General features: G+C 43.7%; 1 protein-coding gene across 1 annotated transcript in view; it reads left to right on the top strand.

The window, feature by feature from the left end:
• The window catches only part of NAA16 (N-alpha-acetyltransferase 16, NatA auxiliary subunit), a 67,123-nt gene extending 51,090 nt beyond the window's left edge, over positions 1 to 16,033 (top strand). The window contains exons 17-20 of the mRNA XM_068267803.1: positions 3,646 to 3,744; positions 3,832 to 3,975; positions 7,530 to 7,627; positions 14,347 to 16,033. Coding sequence (XP_068123904.1) covers positions 3,646 to 3,744; positions 3,832 to 3,975; positions 7,530 to 7,627; positions 14,347 to 14,547 — 542 coding nt within the window. The 3' untranslated portion in view covers positions 14,548 to 16,033. The remainder of the gene's footprint in view (positions 1 to 3,645; positions 3,745 to 3,831; positions 3,976 to 7,529; positions 7,628 to 14,346) is intronic.
• Positions 16,034 to 25,132: the final 9,099 nt, after the last annotated feature.

The following is a 25,132-nucleotide window of genomic DNA, read 5'->3' as shown; positions in this document are numbered from 1 at the left end:
AGACACTTTTAGCAGTGAGGATGAAACCGAGAGCAGGGTAGGTGTTTTCTGTAATGTTCCCACTGATTTATATAGTAAAATACATGAGGGTGCTTCGTCTCTGGTTCACTTTAAACGCACTCTTAAAACACACCTTTTCAGACAAGCTTATAACATTTTTTAGCCCCTGTATACTTATCTGTTCACAGTGTAATCAGAGGCAAAGGCTCAATGCCTCATCCATAACCCCCCCCCCCCCCCCCCCCCCCCCCACGTCTCCTTACCTAGTGTGTCTCCCATTACCCTTTAGATTGTAAGCTTGCAAGGGCAGGGTCATCCTCCTAATGTTTACGGTTTTTGTTGCAATATTTGTGCTGCTTGAGACTCTGCTGTATATGTTTGGTTGTTCCCTGAGTTGTCTTACTGTGCTTTGTAAAGCGCTGCGGAATAAGTTGGCGTTTATATAAATAAATAATAATAATATACTTCTTACAGTCATCACACTATCAACTCATAAAGTTCGTGTGATGATGGTTTCCAACATCACATTGATGCACAAATACTTCCCTACTATGTTGGGTGTATGCATCTTTTGAATAACAGGACGACAACACAATGCCTTCTTTTCATGCAGCCACACTTTGCAGGCGCATTGTTCATGATCTACTGATTGGTGTATACACATTGATTATGAATGATTGTCAGCCAAAATGAAGCAGCAGGCAGATTGGCCAAAATGACCAAGAACCATCGCTTATTGTTATCTTTTCAGTTGTTCGCTTTACAGGACACCCGAGACGAAAATAAACTAATGAAATAAACAATTGTATATATCTTCCTTCTCCTAAAAATGACTTTTTAAGATATTCCACAGTTTTAGTTTGTTTAAATCTACTTTTTAAGTTTTTAACTGTTTTATTGTTTTTGCTCAGTAACACATTCATTGAAGTATGCCAGAGCTCAAATCTATGAACTATTGACCATTTTTATCTCTTTCCTGCTCTCAGAAGCCATTTTCTGCTAGGAAAGGGTTTTATAGTTGGAATTTTCATATCAGTGAGGGACACATTGTAGTCACTTTCTGTCTGAGTCAGGACTGAGTCAGCCCCTTACATACCTGCCATTTAACTCTTTCAGTCAGAGAAAGAAAAACAGGAACTCGGCATAATTCGCAGCAGTGCCAGCTATTTCTCGCCTCTACTGATGTCTAATTATTTTTGTGCTAGGCACTGTACATACCCATGTCTATCTCATCACGTCACATGTCACCTAGGGTATTCTTTAATTTCTTGTGACGATAGTCAATCGATAAGTCATTCGTCTACGACTTCCATCTGATTTGTGTAAGGGTTTCTAGTGTAGACTAGTCTAGTTGCATTTACATTTTGACTATACTTTGTCACAGATAGAATAAGGTCATTCAGTATTTTGCAGATTATTTTAGGAAACAATTCAGTGTTGAAGAAACAACTGTGCTTCTCCAGAAAAGGTGCCATGTATAACCCACAAGCACTTGATCAGTTCTGATCATGTATCGGCATCACAGCCCTTTCCAGCAGAGACAAAAACTTGCCTGTTATCACATGAAAATTGGTGCCTGCCGCCAAAGCATGCCCAATTGACAAATTTCGGCCAGAAATTGGTCAGATGTATCAATCAGACATGCTGCAAGATGTTGGGCCGACATGCTTGATCTGGTGAGCAGTGGAAACAGCGTGCTATGACCGCAAACGCAATGAAAAACTCCCAGCCGCTGTCCCCCCTAGTGTACATGTACCCAGGGCTGTGGAGTCGGTCCAAAAATCCACCGACTCCTCAGTTTAGGATACCTCCGACTCCTCGACTCCGACTCCTCTAATTTGCATATTACAATTTTGTTGATTAACAGTATGTAACGTGAAAGTCGTCTCTTAACTGCCAACACTTAGGAATTTTACAAGACAACTGAAGTGAGAAGGATATGTAGCCTACTATATTTATTCCCTTTAGGCTAAAACTAGTCCTTGGTAAGAGTACTTGTAAAAGGTACAGACCGGAACAAAGAACATCTATCAGGCCCTAGGCAATGTAATTGTGGGTACATGTAAGAATGATGTGCAGGTACTCTGCAGGGGAATGAGGAGATTCTTCCTCTATTACACATTCTTCATGCACAATCTGAACAAGGTTTATGGGTGATAGACAACACCTCTGTGTTCAATGTGCACAACATTCTCAGTGGATTCACTGCAGCTCTGTGGGGAGAGCATATGTAGAGTATAGTACTACTGTGTAACAAAGTAAACCTGAGACAGATGAAATTAAAGTTTTATACATACCTGGGACTTCCTCCAGCTCCCTTCAGGCTAATCAGTCCCTCGCTGTCCTCCTCCGCCACCTGGATCTTCTGCTATGAGTCCAGGTACTTGAGCCAGTCTGGTGTAGTGCGCATGCACACACTCCGCCGCCGGGAGCATACTACACCTGCGCAGCACTGTTGTGCAGGTGCAGAACGCTCCTGGCTGTGGAAGCGGCACGTAGCCAGACTGCTCTGACTGGCTGAATTACCTGGACTCATAGCAGAAGAACCAGGTGGCGGAGGAGGACAGAGAAGGACCGAATGGCCTGAAGGGGGCTGGAGGAAGCCCCAGGTATGTATAAAGCTTTTCTTTTAATTCGCCTTAGGTACCCATTAATTCATAGTCACCAAACCAAATTTTAACAACATATCAATTTATTTGATTTCATGAGCAAAGAGAGTGCATACATTTGCGTAAACCAGCATCAATGCAGAATTATTTCCATCTCATTGACCATCTCTATTAGTGACACGGCTACACATCAGGCTATTACTGTATATATACATTATTTTTAATGACTATTATCTGAGAAATAGAACATTTTATCATATTTTCTATTTTAATTACAGTTACAAATTCAGTCGGAGTCGGTGCATTTTTTTCCCGACTCCGACTCCAGGCACCCAAAATTGCTCCGACTCCACAGCACTGCATGTACCCCCTGGTGCCCCTGCATTAATACTTTACCTCTCTGTCGCTGTGTCCGGACTCTTCCAGGTTCGCACCCCTAGCAGTTGTCGCCAATATGCGCTGGCAAACCTGGAAGAGGAGTATGGACACAGTGGCGAGCGGTGGAGAGGTAAAGTATTAATGCAGGGGCATTTGGCGGAGTGCAGGTACACTAGGGAGGACAGCAGCTAGAGGAAGCGGGGCAGTGTCACGAGGCTGATTGCTGAAAGATTTCATGCTGAAATTGGTGGGGAATCGACCTGCGGTTTATGGCGGCCAACAGATCTCTCATTGATCAGAGAGAGATCTGTCTATTGGTCGATCGGCTGCCAATGTCGGTAGATGCATGGCTACCTTTAGTCATGATTTATTTTATGCGTTGCATGACAAGAGGTAGACCGGGGCACTGTCCTGTTACTTGCATTTATTGTCAAACATTACAGCCAAAGTAACATCAAAGTTCAATGAAGATATGCATCAAGCCTGTGTCTGTGGTGCATATTGATGGAGGAGGGAGATAGGGTGACCAGGGGGTGAGTAGATGGGCAATGTGTGGTGGGACCCCTCTGCAGGCCGAGTGCCCAGCTAACTTTGCTTTATGTACTAAAATTATTTATTTTATGCTTTTGAAAGAACTACCCTATCCTTATTTTCACAGGAAAATTCCTTTTGATGTTGCAGTCTGTCAAGAGAGCGTTTTCCATTGATAGCAATAACCCCTGGTTGCATGAGTGTCTAATACGGTTCTCAAAGTCAGGTAACCTGAAGAGCATTCACTGTCACTAGAATAAACACACCTTCTCTGTGTTTGCCTGTTACTTATTGTATTATGCCATGTTTTTAGTTTCAGATCACAGCAATCTCCCAGAAATGGTGAATAAAGTCCTCTTACATGAAATGAAGAGTATTTTTACTAACAAGGATCTGGAGAGCTTCAACGACGAGTTTCTCAAAAAGAATTCTACCTCCATTCAGCATCTGCTTTCAGGTATATTGTGTCTATCACTCTAAAAATGTGTTAAATCTTCAAATATCTATCCAAGTAGAGTAGACTCTTGTCCTAGTAAACCTCTGGTTATAGTAAACGTAGTCCCCAGGTCCCGTCTATGTGCCTGTATAAATAAACACTTTATGACTAATCCTGATATAGTAAACCTCTGATATGGTTAACTACTTGGCCAGGTCCTTACACATTTACTATAAAGGGATTCTATTGTAACTGAAGCATTTTTGCAATTTCTACATGTTTGCCATTCGAGAGCTATAACTGTCATACTAAAAACAATGCATGTTTCCTGGATGTAATGTTAATCCACTGGCTTCGGTATAATCTAAATGACTCTTCTGGAACAAGTATATAGGAATTAGAATTCTAAAATGTCTTCATTTGCATGCTTTTACCAGAGAAGTGACACAATTTACTTTTATCTCCTGAATTTTGTCCTAGGTGATATTTTCACACCTTCTCAATAACATTTTAAGCCACCAGTGGGCAAGAAAATACCGTACTGAAAATAAATTTGAAAGTACTTTTTCATCTATTTTTTGGGTACTTTTTTAAGTGCAAATTGCCTTTGAAAAGAAGATTAAAAATGGTCTCCTAGGAGAAAACTCAAAGAAAAATGTAATTGCAAAGGGGCCAGGATGTTATGTCTAAGGACTCGCCACTGATGCCAGGGAAATATAATTTTATAAAAGGTTGCTAAGATGGCAACCATTATAATAACACTGAGCAGGACAACTGTAGTTCAGAGGTTCTTAGAACAAAAGAACAGGCTCACCAGGAGCCGAGTATATTGCTCTAATCTCATTACTTGTTTTGGTAGTAATAAAGATCCTAAGAATTGTGTACTCACAAACCTGCGTTGCCATGAATTGCAACCATTGATAGCACATGTGGGGAGGTACTGCCTCACTCTTCCTATGTATTTCTTCCAAGCTGAATAGTCACGCTTCAAAAAAAAACAAACTATATGTTAAACAACGTAAACCAAAACCCCTCAACAGGGTAGACTAGGGTTGCAACGGTATGAATTTCTACGGTATGATAACCGTAAAAAACTGCCACAGTATTACGGTATACGGTATTACACAATTATTTGGACCCAGGCCGCCTCTTTACATTAAATAATGTGTACACCAACACCAGTATGGTAGCCAGATGTGCCACACTCCCTCAGCATGCATATTATTAAGACTGGGAGATTTGGGCGCAGGGTAAAGCTGTAAAACGGCTCACCCTGCTCCTGCAAAGGTCCTGGCGGTGATAAATACTATCCAGATCGCTATGGATAGTGGCGAAAGATGTAATTCGGCTTCCAGCTATTGCTGGCAGCTGAATTACAGTGTTTTTATTGTAATTTGTGCTCAGTCTTGATGCCACCCAAATTACTCACTGAATGCCACTATAGCCATAATTCTTATTACGGTGCTGTGAGGAAACGCGGAAAAGCCGCAAGTACTCAGAGTGAGGCGGCTGTTTCCGCGTCCAACATGGCGGCACAACGCGGAGAAACCGCCGCATGCCGCATGGGCAGAGCGGTGGAGTCCGCGTTGGATGCGGCAGATTGCGCGCATGACAATGTTAATGACAGTGTGGTTGGACGCGGGGAGGCCGCCGCTTGCTTGGAGAGCAGCGCGGCGGGTCCCGCGCTCGAGTCAGCAGATACATTGCAAAACATGTCTGGTGTGGCTGGGACTGATAGTCCACGCAGGTTCAGAAGGACGCGCGCGCGCTGAGAGGCAGAGCTTATATGACAGCCAGAGGAGAGTCAGCTCACCAAGCTGGTCAGCTGACTTTATCACCAGTTCTCATTGGTCCAGCACTTAGGGGTGGCGCTGGAGAGTGCTATAGTATATATACTGGGTGCTGGTAATTTCTCTGGTGTCTGGCGTTGCGATCACTACGTGGTAGCACTCAGACCTTGTCAGTATCTGTGTTCTAGATCAGTTTCCAAAGGTGTTGATGATCACGGAGCTCACACCTTAGCTTAGGAATATTGTATTGTATTATTTGTTATGACCTTCTGCCTGCCTGACCATTCCTCTGATTCTGTATCTTGCTATTTTGATAGCCTGTTGCCAAACTCTGCCTGTCCATTGGATTCCGTATCTGTCTCCTGAATCTGTACCTTATCTGTCTGTGTGTTAACGACCTGGCTTGCCCGACCTCGAGAACTGGCCTTACTGTTAGAGGCAGTTCCCAGACCTGTTAGTGACACCCTCACTGGTGTCGCTCACTCTCTGTCCTTCCTACTCTCAGCCTAGCTCCTCCCCCGGGAGAGTCTAGGCTAACGGAAGGAACGTACTTCTGTGCAGTATTCCTTACTGCTTCTGTACCTACTTCTGAGGTACAGTCCTCAAAGTATTACTGTCGCACCTAACACTCTCTTGTCTCAGGTGTCCAGAGGTTAGTGATATATCTGATTATCGGTGATACTGCAGATCATCAATAATCTGGTATATATCTGCATTCTCGGTGATACTGCAGATCACCGGTAATCAGACCCTCTCTGTGTTACACCGATCGTTACAGGTGCCAGCTGCGCCCAAATCCCTGGTGCGGTTTTTACAGAGCTCCACTCTCCCACCTCCCCTGTATGGTAGCCAGTTATAGGTGCCTCCAGTATAGCTCGTTAGGTATAGGTGTCCCATTCCTCCTTCCTGTTCTTGCGTTCCATCTCCTTGTAACAGCACCCAGTGGGTATACCGCGGCAACCCTAGGGTAGACTAGAACTTAGACAAGATGGGAGGCGCCTATATTCACTCAAAAAGTTTAAAAAGTAACTTTTGGCTTACCTCCACAGATACATGAATAGGTTCACCTTTTACCTTCCTTTTTAAACTGTTTCTAATCCTTTTATATGAATTTGGGTGCCTCCCATTTTGTCTAGTCACATTACATACTGCAGTAAAATGCCTGCATTTAATGCATACATTACCATCTCTTTTAACACATGGATTGTCCTATGGTTTCATGAAGCATCCATAATTAGAGATGTGTTCTGGAATGCATAAAGCTGCATGCTGTTCACATCTTTGTAAAGCTGGATTATACAGTTGTCTTGAAAGGAATCTCCAGTGGGAATATAAGCAATCCAGAAAACCTGGACTTGTTTGCTATTATGTGATTAAAGATTGATGACTTGCGTGGCACATATTGGACCTGATGCATGAAAGGTTGGGTCATTTTGCCATACGCAGGCAGCGAGCAACAATTTTGCCAGTCCTAATGCCAGGGGAGTACTGCCTGTTACTTTGTTAGCGCCATGCTTGTCGCTGTGGTATGATATGGTTGCAATGGTTCAACACAATGAAAACTTCTTGTCATATTTTCAAGAATGAGTGGAGAAACAGGCATTTCATATACTAACACATTTCATGTGGACAACAGCAATTTTTGTTGTTACTGTTCGGCAATTTGTTTTGTTTTGTTGTTTTGGTTGTTTTTTTTTTTTTTTTTTTACATAATATCACCATTGTGTACAACTGCTTGCTCAATGCTGTTTTTGTTACTGTTTAACCTAATGTTCTTTCTCACAGGTGCAAAGATGATGTATTATCTGGACAAGTCAAGACAGGAGAAAGCAATTGCCATAGCTACAAAACTTGAAGACTCTTTAACTGATAGAAATGTTCAGGTAAGCCCGTCAAATAAGTTACAGTGGAATATTGACCCCTTGTAGTCTATGGCAACACTGTATTTCTGTGTCCTATGTGTTCAGGCAGTATGTAAAGAGCATATATACAACAAGGCAAATAATCCTGATCGGGTGTTGTTCAGCTGTGCAAGATTGTGGTCCCATTTGTAAACTTCCATGGCTGCTTACTTTTCATGGGATTCACTCTTTAGCATTCTTCTTCTAGTTTTAGTCTCTTTTTAGTCTAGCTCTTTGATCTTAAGGGGCTGACTCTGTTCCAGACTTGATCTGGCAATGGCTCCCATAGTGCTGGCCATATTTTTCTATGTCGGGCTATGTCCGTGGTAGACTACGTCCAGCATTGGTGCTGAACTGGAAAGTGCCAATGTTGGACATGTTGGATTGGAAAGAGTTAATTCATCCAGACCAAATTTGCAGGTTTTCGTATGTTCTCCATTTAAAGTGTTACGACTTCTGTAGACAAGATATTTGGTGACCACGTTTAGCAGCTTATACAAAAGTCTGGAAACAAAGATAAGTGAAACTGTGCTTTTAATAACATAACAATAATTGGCAGTAAAATCTCTCACAAACACACAGCAAACTAGCACCTATATACAAAATATACAATATCACAATATTCATATAATCGAGGTACAGGATCAGGTAACAGAAGAGCAAGCTAAAGTCATACACAGGCAGATCAGGATTAACGAGTACAGAGCAGACAGAATTAGGTAACAGGATCAAAGTCAGAGCACAAACTAAGGTCATACATGGACAGATCAGGATAAATTACCGAGCAGGGTATCCGAAGGTGTACCTGGCAACAGAAGCCAAGCTAACTCGAGATCTGGCAATCCTGCAAGGGGTGTGGTTGTCTTAAATAGGAAATGGTAAACTGCTAGGAGAACACCTGTTGATCAGAGACATGCCCAGAAGGTGATACTCCATCTTGTGGTAAAACTTGGAAACTGCAGGTAACCTAGCAGGGATAGCAGAGCCACCTGCTGGTGACTCGTGATAACACCACCCGGTGAAGCATGGTGCAGCAGTGTTCCTGACACTTGTTGATACACACGGCGGACTAGCGACAGTTGCGTCGAAGTTGCGGCGACAGCTGTTGCCGGCGATTGGCCAAGTCAATCGCCCGGCAACAGCTTTGACAAGCAACGGTTTGTGGCGCGCGCCTCATACACACGGGCGACCTGTCGCCGCAACACGCGCGTGCCACATGGTTGCGGCGACAGTTGTAGCCCGTTTGTATGAGGCTTAACACAGTTTATTGCAGGTTGGCTTGTTGCAGGCTGGGAAGAAACATGGTTTATTGCAGTTTGACTTGTTGCAGATTGAATTGTTGCACATTGTATTGTATGTAGGCTGGTTGCAGAATGGATAGAATTATTAGCATGCTGGCTGGGTGCATGGCAAAAGTTACTCGGTGAATGGCAGACGTACACAAAGTCTCTGAGAGCATGGCAGGAATGCACAAAGTCTCTGAGGGCATGACTGTATTGCATTGCCAGGGATCATCTTTGACCAACACTGGGACAGACAAGGCTGACTGAAATGGAGTTTTAACTGCTGGCAAAATTGGTGGTGGCTGGGCTGGAGCAGATGGCAAAGTTTGTGGTGACCGTGCAAGAGCTGCTGGCAGAGCTTGTAGTGGCAGTGCAGGAGCTGCTGGCAGAATTTGTGGCCGCAGAACTGGAGCTGCTGGCAGAGTTTGTGGTAGCGGTGCAGGAGCAGCTGGCAGAGTTTGTAGCGGCAGTATAGGAGCTGCTGGCAGAGTTTGTGGTAGTGGTGCGGGAGCCACTGGCAGAGTTTGTAGCGGCAGTACAGGAGCTGCTGGCGGAATTTGTGGTAGAGGTGCAGGAGTTGCTGGCAGAGTTTGTGGTAGTGGTGCAGGAGCTGCTGGCAGAATTGGTAGCCGCAGTACAGGAGCTGCTGGCAAAGTTTGAGATGGCTGTGCTGGAACAGCTGGCAAAGTTTCTGGTGGTTGCGCTGGAACAGCTGGCAGAGTTTGTGGTGGCTGTGCTGGAACAGCTGGCAGTTTGTGGTGGCTGTGCTGGAACAGCTGGCACAGTTTGTGGTGGCTGTGTTGGAACAGCTGGCAGAGTTTGTGGTGGCTGTGCTGGAAAAGCTGGCAGTTTGTGGTGGCTGTGCTGGAACAGCTGGCAGAGTTTGTGGTGGCTGTGCTGGAACAGCTGTCAGTTTGTGGTGGCTGTGCTGGAACAGCTGGCAGAATTTGTGATGGCTGTGCTGGAACAGCTGGCAGTTTGTGGTGGCTGTGCTGGAACAGCTGGCAGAGTTTGTGGTGGCTGTGCTGGAACAGCTGGCAGAGTTTGTGGTGGCTGTGCTGGAACAGCTGGCTGCACGTTGTACTGGAATGTCAGAAGTCCTTTGAAGCTCAGCTGGAATTAATCAGAATCAGGTTTATTTCGCCAAGCATGACTGGGTCATGCCGGGAATTGGGTTTGGCACAAACGGAGAACTCAGCGACACAAAAAAAGAAAAAGCAACACAAAAGGCAACAACAAAGACATTTAAAACAACCATGACATCCAAGCAACCAAGAACAGTAAGTGGATGACGCATTACAGTAAAAACACAATAGCGCAGAAAGTTGTACACTGATAGGAGTGGCTTTAGCAGAGTAAGGCACTAATAGGGACACGGGTGGCAGGAAAAACAGAAAAGCACAGCCAGTGGATGGCCTATCACCCATATCGTTGTAACCATATGATCTGACTACCGGCCTGACGGAGGGAGCCATTGAATGGAATTCAAGAGTTTAACGGCAGCAGGGAAAAAGGAGTTCATAAGCCTAGCTGTCCTGGTGGAAATGGTCTGTAGCCTTCTTCCAGAAGGGAGCACATTAAAGTAACGGTGGCCTGGGTGTGAGCGGTCATTTGCGATCCTTTGTGCTCTGCAACGCAGTCTGGAGTTGTAGAGGAGGTCAAGTGAAGGGAGTGGTTTCCCAATGATTCTCTCCGCCGACCTGATGCCCCTCTGAAGCTTGTATTTGTCCCTGTTTGAGGATCCAGCATACCACACCAGGATAGAGGTGCAGATGACGGATTCTATAGTGGCAGAGTAGAAGTTTGACATAAGCTCCTGTGCCATCCCAAACTTCCTCAGTTGGCGAAGGAAGAAGAGTCTTTGTTGGGCCTTCCTCTGTGTGGTGCTCGTGTGAGTCCTCCAGCACAGGTCCCTGGTGATCTGGGTACCAAGGAGGCGGACACTAGATACCTTTTCCACCTCCGTGCCTTCAATGGAGATTGGGGGCGGGGTGGGGGCCTGCTTCCTGAAGTCAATAACCATCTCAACGGTTTTGGCTGTGTTGAGGACCAGCCTGTTTTCCTTGCACCAACGGCAAATTCTGTCGACTTGTTGATGATAGTCTTACTCATCATTTTTGGACACAAGACCAATGATGGTGGTGTCGTCAGCGAATTTGACGACCTTGACCGAGTCTGCTGTGGATCTGCAGTTGTTGGTGTAGAGGGAGAACAGGATTGGCAACAGGACGCAGGCCTGTGGGGCACCTGTGTTAGTAGACCTTACTTGGGAGGAGATCTTGCCCAGCTTGACAACTTGTGATCTGTCGGTCAGGAAGTCCGTGATCCAGTGGCGTAGGGACGAGTGGACGTCAAGTGCCTCCAGGTTGTTCTGGAGGATGCGAGGGCAGATTGTATTGAATGCCGAGCTGAAGTGGAGTAGGAGGATTCTGGCGTATGAGTCAGGTTTCTCCAGGTGGTCACTGATGAGCTCTAGGCAGATGTTGATGGCGTCGTTCGTGGACCTGTTTGCTCTGTACGCGAACTGGAACGGGTCTAGTCGGGGGAGCGTGGAGTTCTTGAGCTCGGACAAGACTGCTTTTTCTAAGGTCTTCATAATGACCGAGGTGAGGGCCACAGGCCTGTAGTTATTTAGGTCGGATATATCCTGCTTTTTGGGGACAGGGATTAAATTGGTTTTCTTAGCTGCATTGGAGTGAAACAAGTTTCTTTGTACTGTACTGGAACAGATATCTCTTTGAAAGACTGGTACTGTGTATTTTCAGTTGTTGGCAGATTTGGAGTATGATTCTTTGCATATTGGATTGTAGGACATGCAATTACATGCTGGCTGAATGAAGGTTGGCTAAAAATGCCATCTTTTGCAGGCTGGCTGGTTGTAGATTGAATTGGAGTACAGTCTATTGCATGTGAGTTGGTTACAGGCTGAGCTGGAGTACAGTCTATTGCAAGCTGGCTGGTTGCAGCCTGGGTTGAAATACAGTTTGTTGTAGGCTGAATTAAAGTACAGTTAATTTGCTGACTGGTTGCAGGCTGAAGTGAAATACAGTTTACTGCATGTTGATTTGTAGCAGACTGGGATGTAATGGATCATACACACGAGCCACCGCTGGTCCCTGTGTGCAACAGCCGTACGCACGGCGCACAGAGGGACACAGATTTGGCGGAAGCTGTCGCCGAAGGTTCCTCCCCCCCGCCGGAAGCTCCATACATTGTGTATGGAGTTGCTGTCGCTAGTCCGCATACACACGGCGGACCAGCGACAGTTGCGTTGAAGTTGCGGTGACAGCTATTGCCGGCAATTGGCCAAATCAATCGCTCGACAACAGCTCTGACAAGCGACGGTTCGTGGCGTGCACCTCATACACACGGGCGACCTGTCGCCGCTACACGCGCGTGACACGTGGTTGCGGCGACAGTTGTAGCCCGTTTGTATGAGACTTAACACAGTTTATTGCAGGTTGGCTTGTTGCAGGCTGGGAAGAAACATGGTTTATTGCAGTTTGACTTGTTGCAGATTGAATTGTTGCACTTTGTATTGAATGTAGGCTGGTTGCAGATTGGATAGAGTTATTAGCATGCTGGCTGGTTACAGGCTGGTTTAGTGCAAAGTCTATAGCATGCGGGCTGGTTACAAGCTGAATTTTATTGTAGTCTTTTGTATACTGTCTGGTTACAGGCTGAATTGGTGAAAAGTCTTTAACTTGCTGGTTGGTTGCAGATTGATTGGTATTGCATGAAATTGCATGTGGGCTAGTTGCACGCTGGTTATTATTGTAGTTTTTTTTCAAGCTGGTTAGTTGCAGGCTGGATTGGTGCAAAGTCTATAACATGCTGGTTGGTTGCAAGTTGATATGGATTGCATGAAGTTGCATGCGGGCTGGTTAGTATTGTAGTCTTTTGTACAGCTAGTGATCAATGTTTAGGCCAGATATACCGTTATGACTTCTGTAGACAAGATATTTGTTGACCACGTTTAGCAGCTTATACAAAAGTCTGGACACAAAGATAAGTGAAACTGCTTTTAATAAACTGTATATAGAGAAAATAGAGAAATATAGAGAATATAGAGAAAACACTGCACTCATACCATAGTGTGTGCTAGCCGAGGGTTCCTACCTCCAACGCATTCGCCTCCCTGGCATCCCTAAACCGGCTAAGTATATCTCCTGCTTCATTTCCACTGTGACGTTACCCACTGTCAGTTTCACTGAAACATGCACGCTATAGCACTTTATACTGTTTTATAAATCCATGGTTATTATAGGTTTATCAATTTACATCTTATGTTTATGAGTTACTTGCACTGTTACTATTTATATTGTAGGTTTTCACTGCACACTTTTTGCTGGAGGTTCTGAACCCGGGTTCACGCAGTGTAGGGGTGCTCTCTTTTGAACTGTCAGGTTTACAGTCATTATTTATATATGTATGCATTGATGCCGCTTTCTATGATCATTATTTATGATATATTGATTTAATATGCAGGGTCTGTGTTACTGTTTTTAATTGCTTTTATCCTTTGCTATTGGAATGAAATTATATTGAATAAATTGTTACAGATGCTTTATACTATATATAGTGTGGTATGAGCTAGCCCTCTTACTTGTACTTTTGCTACCGTGCTATATACATACAAGTGACAGTAATCTCTCCCACAAACACACAGCAAACTAGCAACTATATACAAAATATACAATATCACAATATTCATATAACCGAGGTACAGGATCAGGTAACCGGAGCAATGTCAAAGAGCAAGCTAAAGTCATACACAGGCAGATCAGGATTAACGAGTACAGAGCAGGCAGAATCAGGTAACAGGATCAAAGTCAGAGCACAAACTAAGGTCATACACGGGCAGATCAGGATAAAAGATTACCGAGCAGGGTATCAGAAGGTGTACCTGGCAACAGAAGCCAAGCTAACTCGAGATCTGGCAATCCTGCAAGAGGTGTGGTTGTCTTAAATAGGAAATGGTAAACTGATAGGAGAACACCTGTTGATCAGAGACATGCCCAGAAGGTGATACTCCATCTTGTGGTGAAACTTGGAAACTGCAGGTAACATAGCAGGGATAGCAGAGCCACCTGCTGGTGACTTGTGATAACACCAGCCGGTGAAGCAGGGTGCAACAGTGTTCCTGACATAAAGATTACATTACCTAGTGAGTCTTTACATCCTCTGGGAACCTGGTGGGGAGGCCACTCTAATTGCCAATTGTGACAACCTGAGCTTGACGTTTGCCATCACATACTAGAAAAAAATCTCCATACAATCCCAGAATGAATTTGTGAAAGGGCAAAGAAATGTTATATAATTGCTATTTTGTGCATTTTTCACTGAATTTATTGATAAAATACTTTATTCTCTTGCACAGCACTGTTTTTACTGACCTTTACCCTTACTCTTGTGCAGAGCCTGACAAAGGTCTTGGAAGCCCTGCTTGATGGCAGCTTTGGAAGCTGTAATACTCAGTATGAGGAATACCGGGCAGCCTGCCATAAACTTTTCCCGTTTACACCTGCCTTTATGTTATCTTCAAATGAAGAAGACTGTAGCACCAGACAGATGAACAACGCCACCATCAACCATGATGTGCTCTGCAATGAGATTTAGCACAACAGCAAGACTTCAGGAGACATGTTCAGGGTTCATGTGCATTAAAGTGCATGGCAGATCAGAATGTGGTTTGCTTTGTTTTCCTGGCTGGTTGGCCTTCCATTCTGTCTCTCTACGAGCCTCCCAAAGAAAGGCCAATTGAGCAGTATCTGTCATGTCCACTACTGTACAGTTTTAAGTTGTTTTTTGTTTGTTTTTACTTTTATTTCGTGAAGGAGTTTGTTAGTATGCTCCTTTTTTTTCTGCAATATGAACATTAAGACAGGGCAAAATGCTTTCCTAGAATGTTGCAAATCTAGAATTCTGATATTTTGTGTCATATGTAGCAGTTTTAGTTGGATATAAGTACTTAGCGTAAAAGTTTTTTTACATTTTTTGGGGGAATTGATTTTAAGTCAAGGATGTGATTTATAAGACTTCTCTTCAAAACCATGCTATGTCTCAGTGGCCTGCCGAGGTAGCATCTCTGCCGCGTGCTCCTAGCTGGAGTACTTGTTTGCCAAGCAGAGACACTCATCAAATACCAATCACTTTTTTAATTTTAACTTAAAGTGCAGCATATCAAGGAAGCAATATCAGGTGGAATGTCTATGTTTTCCTGTATAAATGGTATCATCCTGATTTAAAACGTCTTGCTTTTCCTGTCACGTGTGTTTGTTGTGTGGAGAGTCTGAAGACGACTTTCAAACATTCAAGTAAGCTGTCATGGTGGGTTTGCTGCTGTTTTCCTTGTCCAGAATCATTAACCTTTTTGTCTTAATTATGGGAAGAGCAATGAGGCCTTCTGAACTTTATGCTGGAAATACACAATTAGATTTTTCTGCAGATTTATTGGCTGATCATTTTTCCCAAACAATTTTCTGATCTTTTTTCTGATCGATTTTCATTCACTTCTAAGAAAATCGATCAGAAAAACTATCGAAATCAGATCGGACCTGTCGGAAATTATCTATCAGCATTAAACAGTACACAAGTGCTGTCTTCTGCCCAAGCAATTTTATGAATGGCCAGATGTATTGTCATAGGAAGCTTTAAACTCACCTTGAATTAATACCGCCACCATGGACCCCAGTCACACATGCTAGGCCAAGGAGCAAACATTCTCAAACCAATCTTCAAGATGTTATGATCATTTTGCAGTTATCTCTTACATTATGGAGTAAAATGGTCCTAGGGCATAGGGAGGACCATAGGTATGAAAATGTGTCATTTACCAGCATCTGGATGACACTAGGAGATGCCAAAATGTTTTTCCAAGTTTTCCTGATGGATCTTTGTGGCATAAGCATGGTAGGAGCCTTGTTCCCAGTCAAAACAGAAAGGAGTACATTCAGCAGCAGATCATAAACTGACTTCACAATTCATTGAAATTCTATCAATGTGAAAACTTCCACGAAAGCTTTACTGTCACAAGTCATGTGTATGTACAGTGGTGTGAAAAACTATTTGCCCCCTTCCTGATTTCTTATTCTTTTGCATGTTTGTCACACTTAAATGTTTATGCTCATCAAAAACCGTTAACTATTAGTCAAAGATAACATAATTGAACACAAAATGCAGTTTTAAATGATGGTTTTTATTATTTAGTGAGAAAAAAAACTCAAAACTTACATGGCCCTGTGTGAAAAAGAAATTGCCCCCTGAACCTAATAACTGGTTGGGCCACCCTTAGCAGCAATAACTGCAATCAAGCGTTTGCGATAACTTGCAACGAGTCTTTTACAGCGCTCTGGAGGAATTTTGGCCCACTCGTCTTTGCAGAATTGTTGTAATTCAGCTTTATTTGAGGGTTTTCTAGCATGAACCGCCTTTTTAAGGTCATGCCGCAACATCTCAATAGGATTCAGGTCAGGACTTTGACTAGGCCACTCCAAAGTCTTCATTTTGTTTTTCTTCAGCCATTCAGAGGTGGATTTGCTGGTGTGTTTTGGGTCATTGTCCTGCTTCAGCACCCAAGATCGCTTCAGCTTGAGTTGATGAACAGATGGCCGGACATTCTCCTTCAGGATTTTTTGGTGGACAGTAGAATTCATGGTTCCATCTATCACAGCAAGCCTTCCAGGTCCTGAAGCAGCAAAACAACCCCAGACCATCACACTACCACCACCATATTTTACTGTTCGTATGATGTTCTTTTGCTGAAATGCTGTGTTACTTCTACGCCAGATGTAACGGGACACGCACCTTCCAAAAAGTTCAATTTTTGTCTCGTCGGTCCATAAGGTATTTTCCCAAATCATCTTGGCAATCATTGAGATGTTTTTTAGCAAAATTGAGACGAGCCTTAATGTTCTTTTTGCTTAAAAGTGGTTTGCGCCTTGGATATCTGCCATGCAGGCGGTTTTTGCCCAGTCTCTTTCTTATGGTGGAGTCGTGAACACTGACCTTAATTAAGGCAAGTGAGGCCTGCAGTTCTTTTGATGTTGTCCTGGGGTCTTTTGTGGCCTCTCGGATGAGTTTTCACTGCGCTCTTGGGGTAATATTGGTCGGCCAGCCACTCCTGGGAAGGTTCATCACTGTTCCATGTTTTTGCCATTTGTGGATAATGGCTCTCACTGTGGTTTGCTGGAGTCCCAAATCTTTAGAAATGGCTTTATAACCTTTACCAGACTGATAGATCTCAATTACAGTACTTTTGTTCTCATTTGTTCCTGAAGTTCTTTGGATCTTGGCATGTTGTCTAGCTTTTGAGGTGCTTTTGGTCTACTTCTCTGTGTCAGATAGCTCCTATTAAAGTGATTTCTTGATTGAAACAGGTGTGACAGTAATCAGGCCTGGGGGTGACTACAGAAATTGAACTCAGGTGTGATAAACCACAGTTAAGTTTTTAATTTTTTAACAAGGGGGGCAATCACTTTTTCACACAGGGCCATGTAGATTTGGAGGTTTTTTTCTCACTAAATAATAAAAACCATCATTTAAAACTGCATTTTGTGTTCAATTATGTCTTCTTTGACTAATAGTTAACGGTTTTTGATGAGCAGAAACATTTGCGACAAACATGCAAAAGAATAAGAAATCAGGAGGGGGCAAATAGTTTTTCACACCATTGTAGGTAGGTCATATATCTTGCATTTATTGTGGCTCATGTGGCTATTGGGTTGTGTAGTCATCCTTAGTTTAGTATATGGTTGTTGGAGAGGGTGCTTATATCTTCGTGGGAGCACAGTAAGCCATATATCAGATGACTGAGTAAGCACCATAGGGAAGACATGATATATATGGATACTTCCCTACATAAAGGAATTTGCAATTTGCTCTTTTTGTAAATAAGCAAATGCAAAAAATGGACTGTTTCAGAATCCTGGCTCTTTTCCTTTGATCTGTATGGAAGATGTAACTCTGTCAAGTAATACAGAAAATATTCAGTCTTCCTTCTGTAAGCCAAGTTTTGTAAATGCTACCTTTTTTAGTTTATTATTATTTACGTATATCGCTGGTGATAAAATAGGATTATACCTGTATTGGTAAACATGGAAAGCTGGCCATACGCTATTCAAATATCATTTGATTTTTTTGTTTACGATCGATATTAAAATTAATTAAAAAAACCAACATTGCAGATATATCTTTTGATTGACCTTAGACTAATATCAATTGTAATGTTGATCGACAACAAAATTGAGTGATAACTGAATATTGCCAGCTGAAAGCAGATGTCCAGTGTATATCCTATATGGGTCCTCTTCTCCTAATAAAGTTATAATCACCGGCCGTGTCTGTCCAGTTTTTAAGGGGGGGGGGGGGGAGGGAGTCGGTAGACACGAAGCCCAGAGGTGGATTTACAAGAGGAAGACATGGCTAGTGATTATAACTTTATAGGAGGAAAGGACTGCTTCTAAGATACTCATCAAGGCTGGTCTTGAAATATTCGGACCTGCAAGACCATTGCGGATTACCTGGTCAGTTTCGGGTTCTGTGCTGACTGCTAAAGCTAGATTCCAGAATTTATTTTTTTTGTTTTAGTGTGGTTTAATATGGTTTGGTGTTGGAAACCTCCTTTGGGGTTTTTTTGTTTTGTTTTACTGTTTTGTGTCTGTAAGAGTTTGTTTTGAACAAAAGCAAACTTTTATTGAAGATCAGTCTTGTATACATAGCATCAGCATTTTCAATAAACAAAGTTTTGAGTTATATCAAAACAGCCAATAGACCGACAATAAAAATGATGTAATACTGATACAATACTGCACACAAGAATATTTCTGTTGGAATTTAATTTTAATTCCTGTCCAGACGGGAGTATGGAAATCTGTCCAAGACTAACAAGAGACCGCAAGAAATACTACTGTTTTTTTCTGTTTGTTTGTTTTTAGAGTGGTGAAGAATAATAATGCAGTAAAATCTCGTTATAGTAAACCCCTGGCTATAGTAGATTCAGTCCTCAGGTCCCAGCTATGCACCTGTGTGGGTATACAACATATGACCAATTCTAATATAGTAAACGTCTTCTTCGGAGAACATTTGATTTGGAATAAATGATTACCCATTGGTAGAGCCAGCAAAAATCCAGTTGATATTGCTGTGTGTGCTGGTTGCTGCTATTCCAGTAATGGAGTGTCTTCCTACTTACATGTTCTTCCTTACTTTTCATTCACACAGATCCTTGGGTAGTTTGTCATCTGATAGAACAATGACGTGTCTGGCTACTTTCTGTATAGACAACACTTCTACACAAGGCTAATGGCAGTTACTAAAGTGCATGGTTCTCAAATGATATCAGTGATGAACATATAAAAAATACCTGAAGTGAGGAAAAATACCTCAGCAGTAGGAAGCCTCTGGATGATCCAGAGGGTTCCCAGAGCCACCTACTGCCCACTGTGCCCGCTCAGGGTTCCATCAATACCTATTTGACTCACACAAGTCGAACAGGACTCTTCTAGCCACACACCCATGCCATGGATGAGCGCACCTGCACTAGGCATGCAAGAGTAAGGTCCGTGCATGCCCAGCACAATAAAGTGCTTGTGCAGGGAGAAGAGCAGCTGTGCAGGAGTGGCTTTGTTCTACTGGGTATGCCTAGTCTGGATGAGCTTGTCCTTGGCCAGAAAATGAAGGGGGTCCCTGCACTGGAACTGGCTTTACTAAAGTTCTGGGATGCTTCTGGACCATCCAGAGGTTTCCAACTAATGTGCTAAGTATATCACCCTTTTACCCTCCCCACTTAGGGTGTTCTCTCAACTCCTGCTGCTTGTGCTCCAAGTATCTTATACTCTCTAACTTATTGGAGGTTGGTTTGAGATCATTGCATTTTCTCAGATGTTATTGCAAAACATATTTGGTCTGATCATTGCACTGCAATCATTTTGCATTCATAATCCTTTCACTTCTTCAAACCAAACAGCTGGTTTATCACAGTAAAACTTTATTTCATACATTTAAAGCTGTACTATGTGTTATTCTACCCTTTTGCATTGCTACAAAGAGGTTCTATTTATTTCATGTGATATGGATTTATAAATAAATTCTTTGTAAGAGTACTGACTCTGTTCTCTTGTTTTCTGTTCTCTTGTTTTCCCCTCCAATCTAGCAGCTCACCAGATGGACACCACCTCAGAATTGCGCAGGCCTTTGCAATTTGAAATACCGGATTACGCTATGTATGTTTTTTAATTGTTTTACATGTGGAATTGTGCAATAAATCTGAAGTCATATGGCTATATGGAAAAGCAAGTGTAGAGGCTGTGATTTATAGTTGGCCGCCTGAAGGCTGCACGTCCATCTGGTGAGCTGCTAGATTGGAGGGGATTGTTTCTCACTAAGCGTGGAGCACATTGACATCACATTGCACGTGTTGGGTGAAATGAATGTAATCTGCTAATTGAGACTGCAGTAATGCACTATGTGCGGATGTGTTTTCTGTTTAGTTTTAGACTGCAAGAGGAGCGCTGTCACAGCAACGTGGATTCATATAATAGGTTTTGTGGTAGCAAAGACTCACTGTAAAGACTCATTGGTTACATTGTGGATGGCGCAGTTTTTTTTCAAAGACATTTGTATGGAGGAGTGAAACTTGGTGGCTATACTTCAGTCGATGTACCAATAGATCCCTCTCCAATCATATCTGATCACAGAGGGATCTATTGCCTGCCCATACACTGCACACCAATTTCCAATGGGTTTCAGCTTGAAATCTATTGGAAATTGTCCGGGCCACCCCCAGTGTGTATATACAGTATGTGTCCGTGTCTCTCTCACCCCCTGCACCAGTGTCATGTACAAGCGCTTGCAGAGCTGCCAGCCACCGGAGCAGGCCAGGAATTGTGTCTGCGGACAGGTGAGCCTTTACCACTGTACATGAGCGGCCACCGGAGCAGGCCAGGAATTGTGTCTGCGGACAGGTGAGCCTTTACCACTGTACATGAGCAGCCACCGGAGCAGGCCAGGAATTGTGTCTGCGGACAGGTGAGCCTTTACCACTCTACATGAGCGGCCACCAGAGCAGGCCAGGAATTGTGCCGGCGGACAGGTGAGCCTTTACCACTGTACATGAGCGGCCACCGGAGCAGGCCAGGAATTGTGCCGGCGGACAGGTGAGCCTTTACCACTGTACATGAGCGGCCACCGGAGCAGGCCAGGAATTGTGCCGGCGGACAGGTGAGCCTTTACCACTGTACATGAGCGGCCACCGGAGCAGGCCAGGAATTGTGTCTGCGGACAGGTGAGCCTTTACCACTGTACATGAGCGGCCACCGAAGCAGGCCAGGAATTGTGTCTGCGGACAGGTGAGCCTTTACCACTGTACATGAGCAGCCACCGGAGCAGGCCAGGAATTGTGTCTGCGGACAGGTGAGCCTTTACCACTGTACATGAGCGGCCACCAGAGCAGGCCAGGAATTGTGCCGGCGGACAGGTGAGCCTTTACCACTGTACATGAGCGGCCACCGGAGCAGGCCAGGAATTGTGTCTGCGGACAGGTGAGCCTTTACCACTGTACATGAGCGGCCACCGAAGCAGGCCAGGAATTGTGTCTGCGGACAGGTGAGCCTTTACCACTCTACATGAGCGGCCACCAGAGCAGGCCAGGAATTGTGCCGGCGGACAGGTGAGCCTTTACCACTGTACATGAGCGGCCACCGGAGCAGGCCAGGAATTGTGCCGGCGGACAGGTGAGCCTTTACCACTGTACATGAGCGGCCACCGGAGCAGGCCAGGAATTGTGCCGGCGGACAGGTGAGCCTTTACCACTGTACATGAGCGGCCACCGGAGCAGGCCAGGAATTGTGCCGGCGGACAGGTGAGCCTTTACCACTGTACATGAGCGGCCACCGGAGCAGGCCAGGAATTGTGCCGGCGGATAGGTGAGCCTTTACCACTGTACATGAGCGGCCACCGGAGCAGGCCAGGAATTGTGCCGGCGGACAGGTGAGCCTTTACCACTGTACATGAGCGGCCACCGGAGCAGGCCAGGAATTGTGCCGGCGGACAGGTGAGCCTTTACCACTGTACATGAGCGGCCACCGGAGCAGGCCAGGAATTGTGCCGGCGGATAGGTGAGCCTTTACCACTGTACATGAGCAGCCACCGGAGCAGGCCAGGAATTGTGCCGGCGGACAGGTGAGCCTTTACCACTGTACATGAGCGGCCACCGGAGCAGGCCAGGAATTGTGCCGGCGGACAGGTGAGCCTTTACCACTATACATGAGCGGCCACCGGAGCAGGCCAGGAATTGTGCCGGCGGACAGGTGAGCCTTTACCACTGTACATGAGCAGCCACCGGAGAAGGCCAGGAATTGTGCCGGCGGACAGGTGAGCCTTTACCACTGTACATGAGCGGTGGGACTCACATACATTTGGGGAGTCTTGAATGTCATACTTAATGCTATTTTGAATTAGCAACCTGTTTATTTCTAATTACAACTAGCTAAAATTTTAATATTATTTTGGTTCATATCTTACTGACTGGATGGACAAAATGTGCAACGTGTTAAAATTCCAACTAAGATTGTAGTTCAATCATTTTGCATAATCTACATAGCCATTTGGGGCTTGGAAACCACAATTCATTGCTTTTTGGTTAATTAAGGGGAACCTGAAGTGAAAGTAATATGGAGGTGCCATCTCCATTTTCTAATAAACAATGCTAGTTGCCTGACTTTTGTGCTGATGCTGTCTATGATACTTTGTCACTGGCCCAGAAGGCGCATGCAGATCAGATGCGTTGACTCACTGGCTGCAACTTCGTGCTTGTTGCAGATAGGCCCCATTCACACTGGGAATCACTAGCATTTTGCAAAGCGATTTTCTTGCAATTTATACACTGCATGGAAAAGCCATTTTGGGGTGATTGCATTTTGGAATTCTTGAACATTGAAAAGCAGTCGCTCACAGATCACTAAGTAAGGACAGAAACCCACTATGAGCAATTTCTAATCGCTAGTGATTTGAAAAAGCTCTTGCTAATGCAATGCTATGGAGGATTTTTATAAAATCACATCGCTCAAGTGAGATCACAGCCATAGCATTACATTAGCAAGCGTTTTCAAATCGCAAAGCGCTCAGAAAATCGCTCCTAGTGGGTTTCTGGCCTCATGCATGCTTGATTTTAGCTAAACGCTGGTGATCGCTACAGTGAGAACACAGCCATACATTTTACAATGCAGTAGTGCTTTTAAAAACACTAACTATCAAATGAAATTGCTAGCAAATACTCCATTGTGAATAGGTGAAAGCACTAACGATCAAATGAAATTGCTAGTAAATACTCCAGTGTGAATAGGTGAAAAATGTATCTCCAGGAAAAATCTTAGGAGAACATTTTAATTTAAAAAGAGCCAAGGTGTGAAATTGAATTAGTGTCCAAGCATCCAATGCTATGAAAATGTTTTCTGGAATGTGTTATCTCACTTTGAAACACATGATGGCACTGCAGAGCTCTACAAAAGTTAAAAGATTCCTATGTACTGTAGATAAATATTTGGTATGAATTGGCTGTGTGATGATCTCTCCTATTACATGTTCAACAGTACATAACTCCTTTACAACTATGGACTTTAAAAATGCTTTTTAATTACATTTAAACCCAAATCACCCTAATTTGAAGTAGTAAATAGTTACGTTCTGGAAGCATGCATTTTTAGTGTAAATTATGACTTTTTGCTCTGCACGTTCAACTTTAGAAATCTATTTTATAGCTTTGTTTGCCTGCAGCTGTACACCCATCCACAAAGATGCAAAACCCCTGCAGTTTGTTAGCTTCAGAAAGTGGGGTTTTGAAATGTGACTTGTGTGAACTACAAGTCTACAAAAGTCTGCATAGTGACTGACATAGATCTGAACATGGGTGAGGAAAACTGTGCAGCTAAAGAAACCAGTCTGCAAAATCTCTCGATGCTCCATCCTTGTCATTGTCTTGTAACTGCAATGATGGGACATTATAAGAAAAGACACACTAAGGGCCCATTTCCACTAGCTGCGAATTGTGACAGTTTTCTGCATGTGATTGGGAATCAATAGGCTGCATCTGAATAGTGTGCGGGGAAAAAAATGATGCATGTTGCAGTGTTTCGCAGCACGCATGAGAATCCCTATAGCCGTGCATGGCACAGGTAAGTGGTTCGGCTGCAGACTCACAAAAGCATGGGTGCAGCGTCCAATTCAGAAACTGACACGGCAGCCTAGTCTAAATGTGCCCTGTCGCATTAAGATGTAGGACACTATAACAGACATAACAATAAAAAAAGTGTGTGTATATGTGTACACATACACCACACACACACACGGGGGGGGGGGTGACAATGGAGGCACTGTATGAACAGGTAGTATAACGGAGATAGCACTGTCTGCAAGTGCTATTGTGAGTCACATTATAGTGGAGGGAGCAATACTAGGGGGCACCATGACTAATGTACTATAATTAAGAACACTATAATGTGATGAGTACTACAAGTTCCCTATAATGAAGGAAGCGTGATAATGAAAGTGACAGTAATAAGGAGGTACTGTAATGAAGGCAGTATTATGAGGGTCACTATACTGAGAGTTGCAGAACACTGTAATGAAGGAGCAGGGGACTTGTGGTAAAAACAAGGGCACTGTTGAGGTTACTGGGAAGGTGAGATGAACTTTGAAAGGGTTCTTAAAAGCTAGAGGGCCATCAGAGAGCTGTAATGACAGTCTGGTGGCAACACCCTGGGGTGCATTGGGCAAATGACCAAGTCTAGGAACCACATCTAGCTAATTTACACCTACCTCCAGCCAGGCATTTAACAATTCAATTAACATTACAACTTGATTAAACTCAATTAACATCTGCATAATGTTGTTGACTAGCTAAACTGTTGGCTAGAATTTGTGGATTACCTGGATTTAGAGCTGTCTAGGCGTCTCCTTTACACATTATAGCCGGTGTGGTGTCTAGGTGATATACTTTGTCCAGGTATTATACCTGGAGTACTTTGGTAGAGTAATTTTATATGTCAGTATGTCAAACTAATATACTTCATAGAATTGTACTACCATGTAGGATTGATTGACAATTGATATGTCAATTTGTCTAGGTATCCTACTCAATGCAGCTTACTTACCAAGTAGGATAAAACGATAGGGATTTATTTAAATAAATATAAATAACAGGTAGGAT

This window comes from Hyperolius riggenbachi, chromosome 2 (assembly GCF_040937935.1).
Source record: "Hyperolius riggenbachi isolate aHypRig1 chromosome 2, aHypRig1.pri, whole genome shotgun sequence".
Lineage (NCBI taxonomy): Eukaryota > Metazoa > Chordata > Amphibia > Anura > Hyperoliidae > Hyperolius > Hyperolius riggenbachi.
This window is presented reverse-complemented; position numbering and strand designations above follow the sequence as displayed.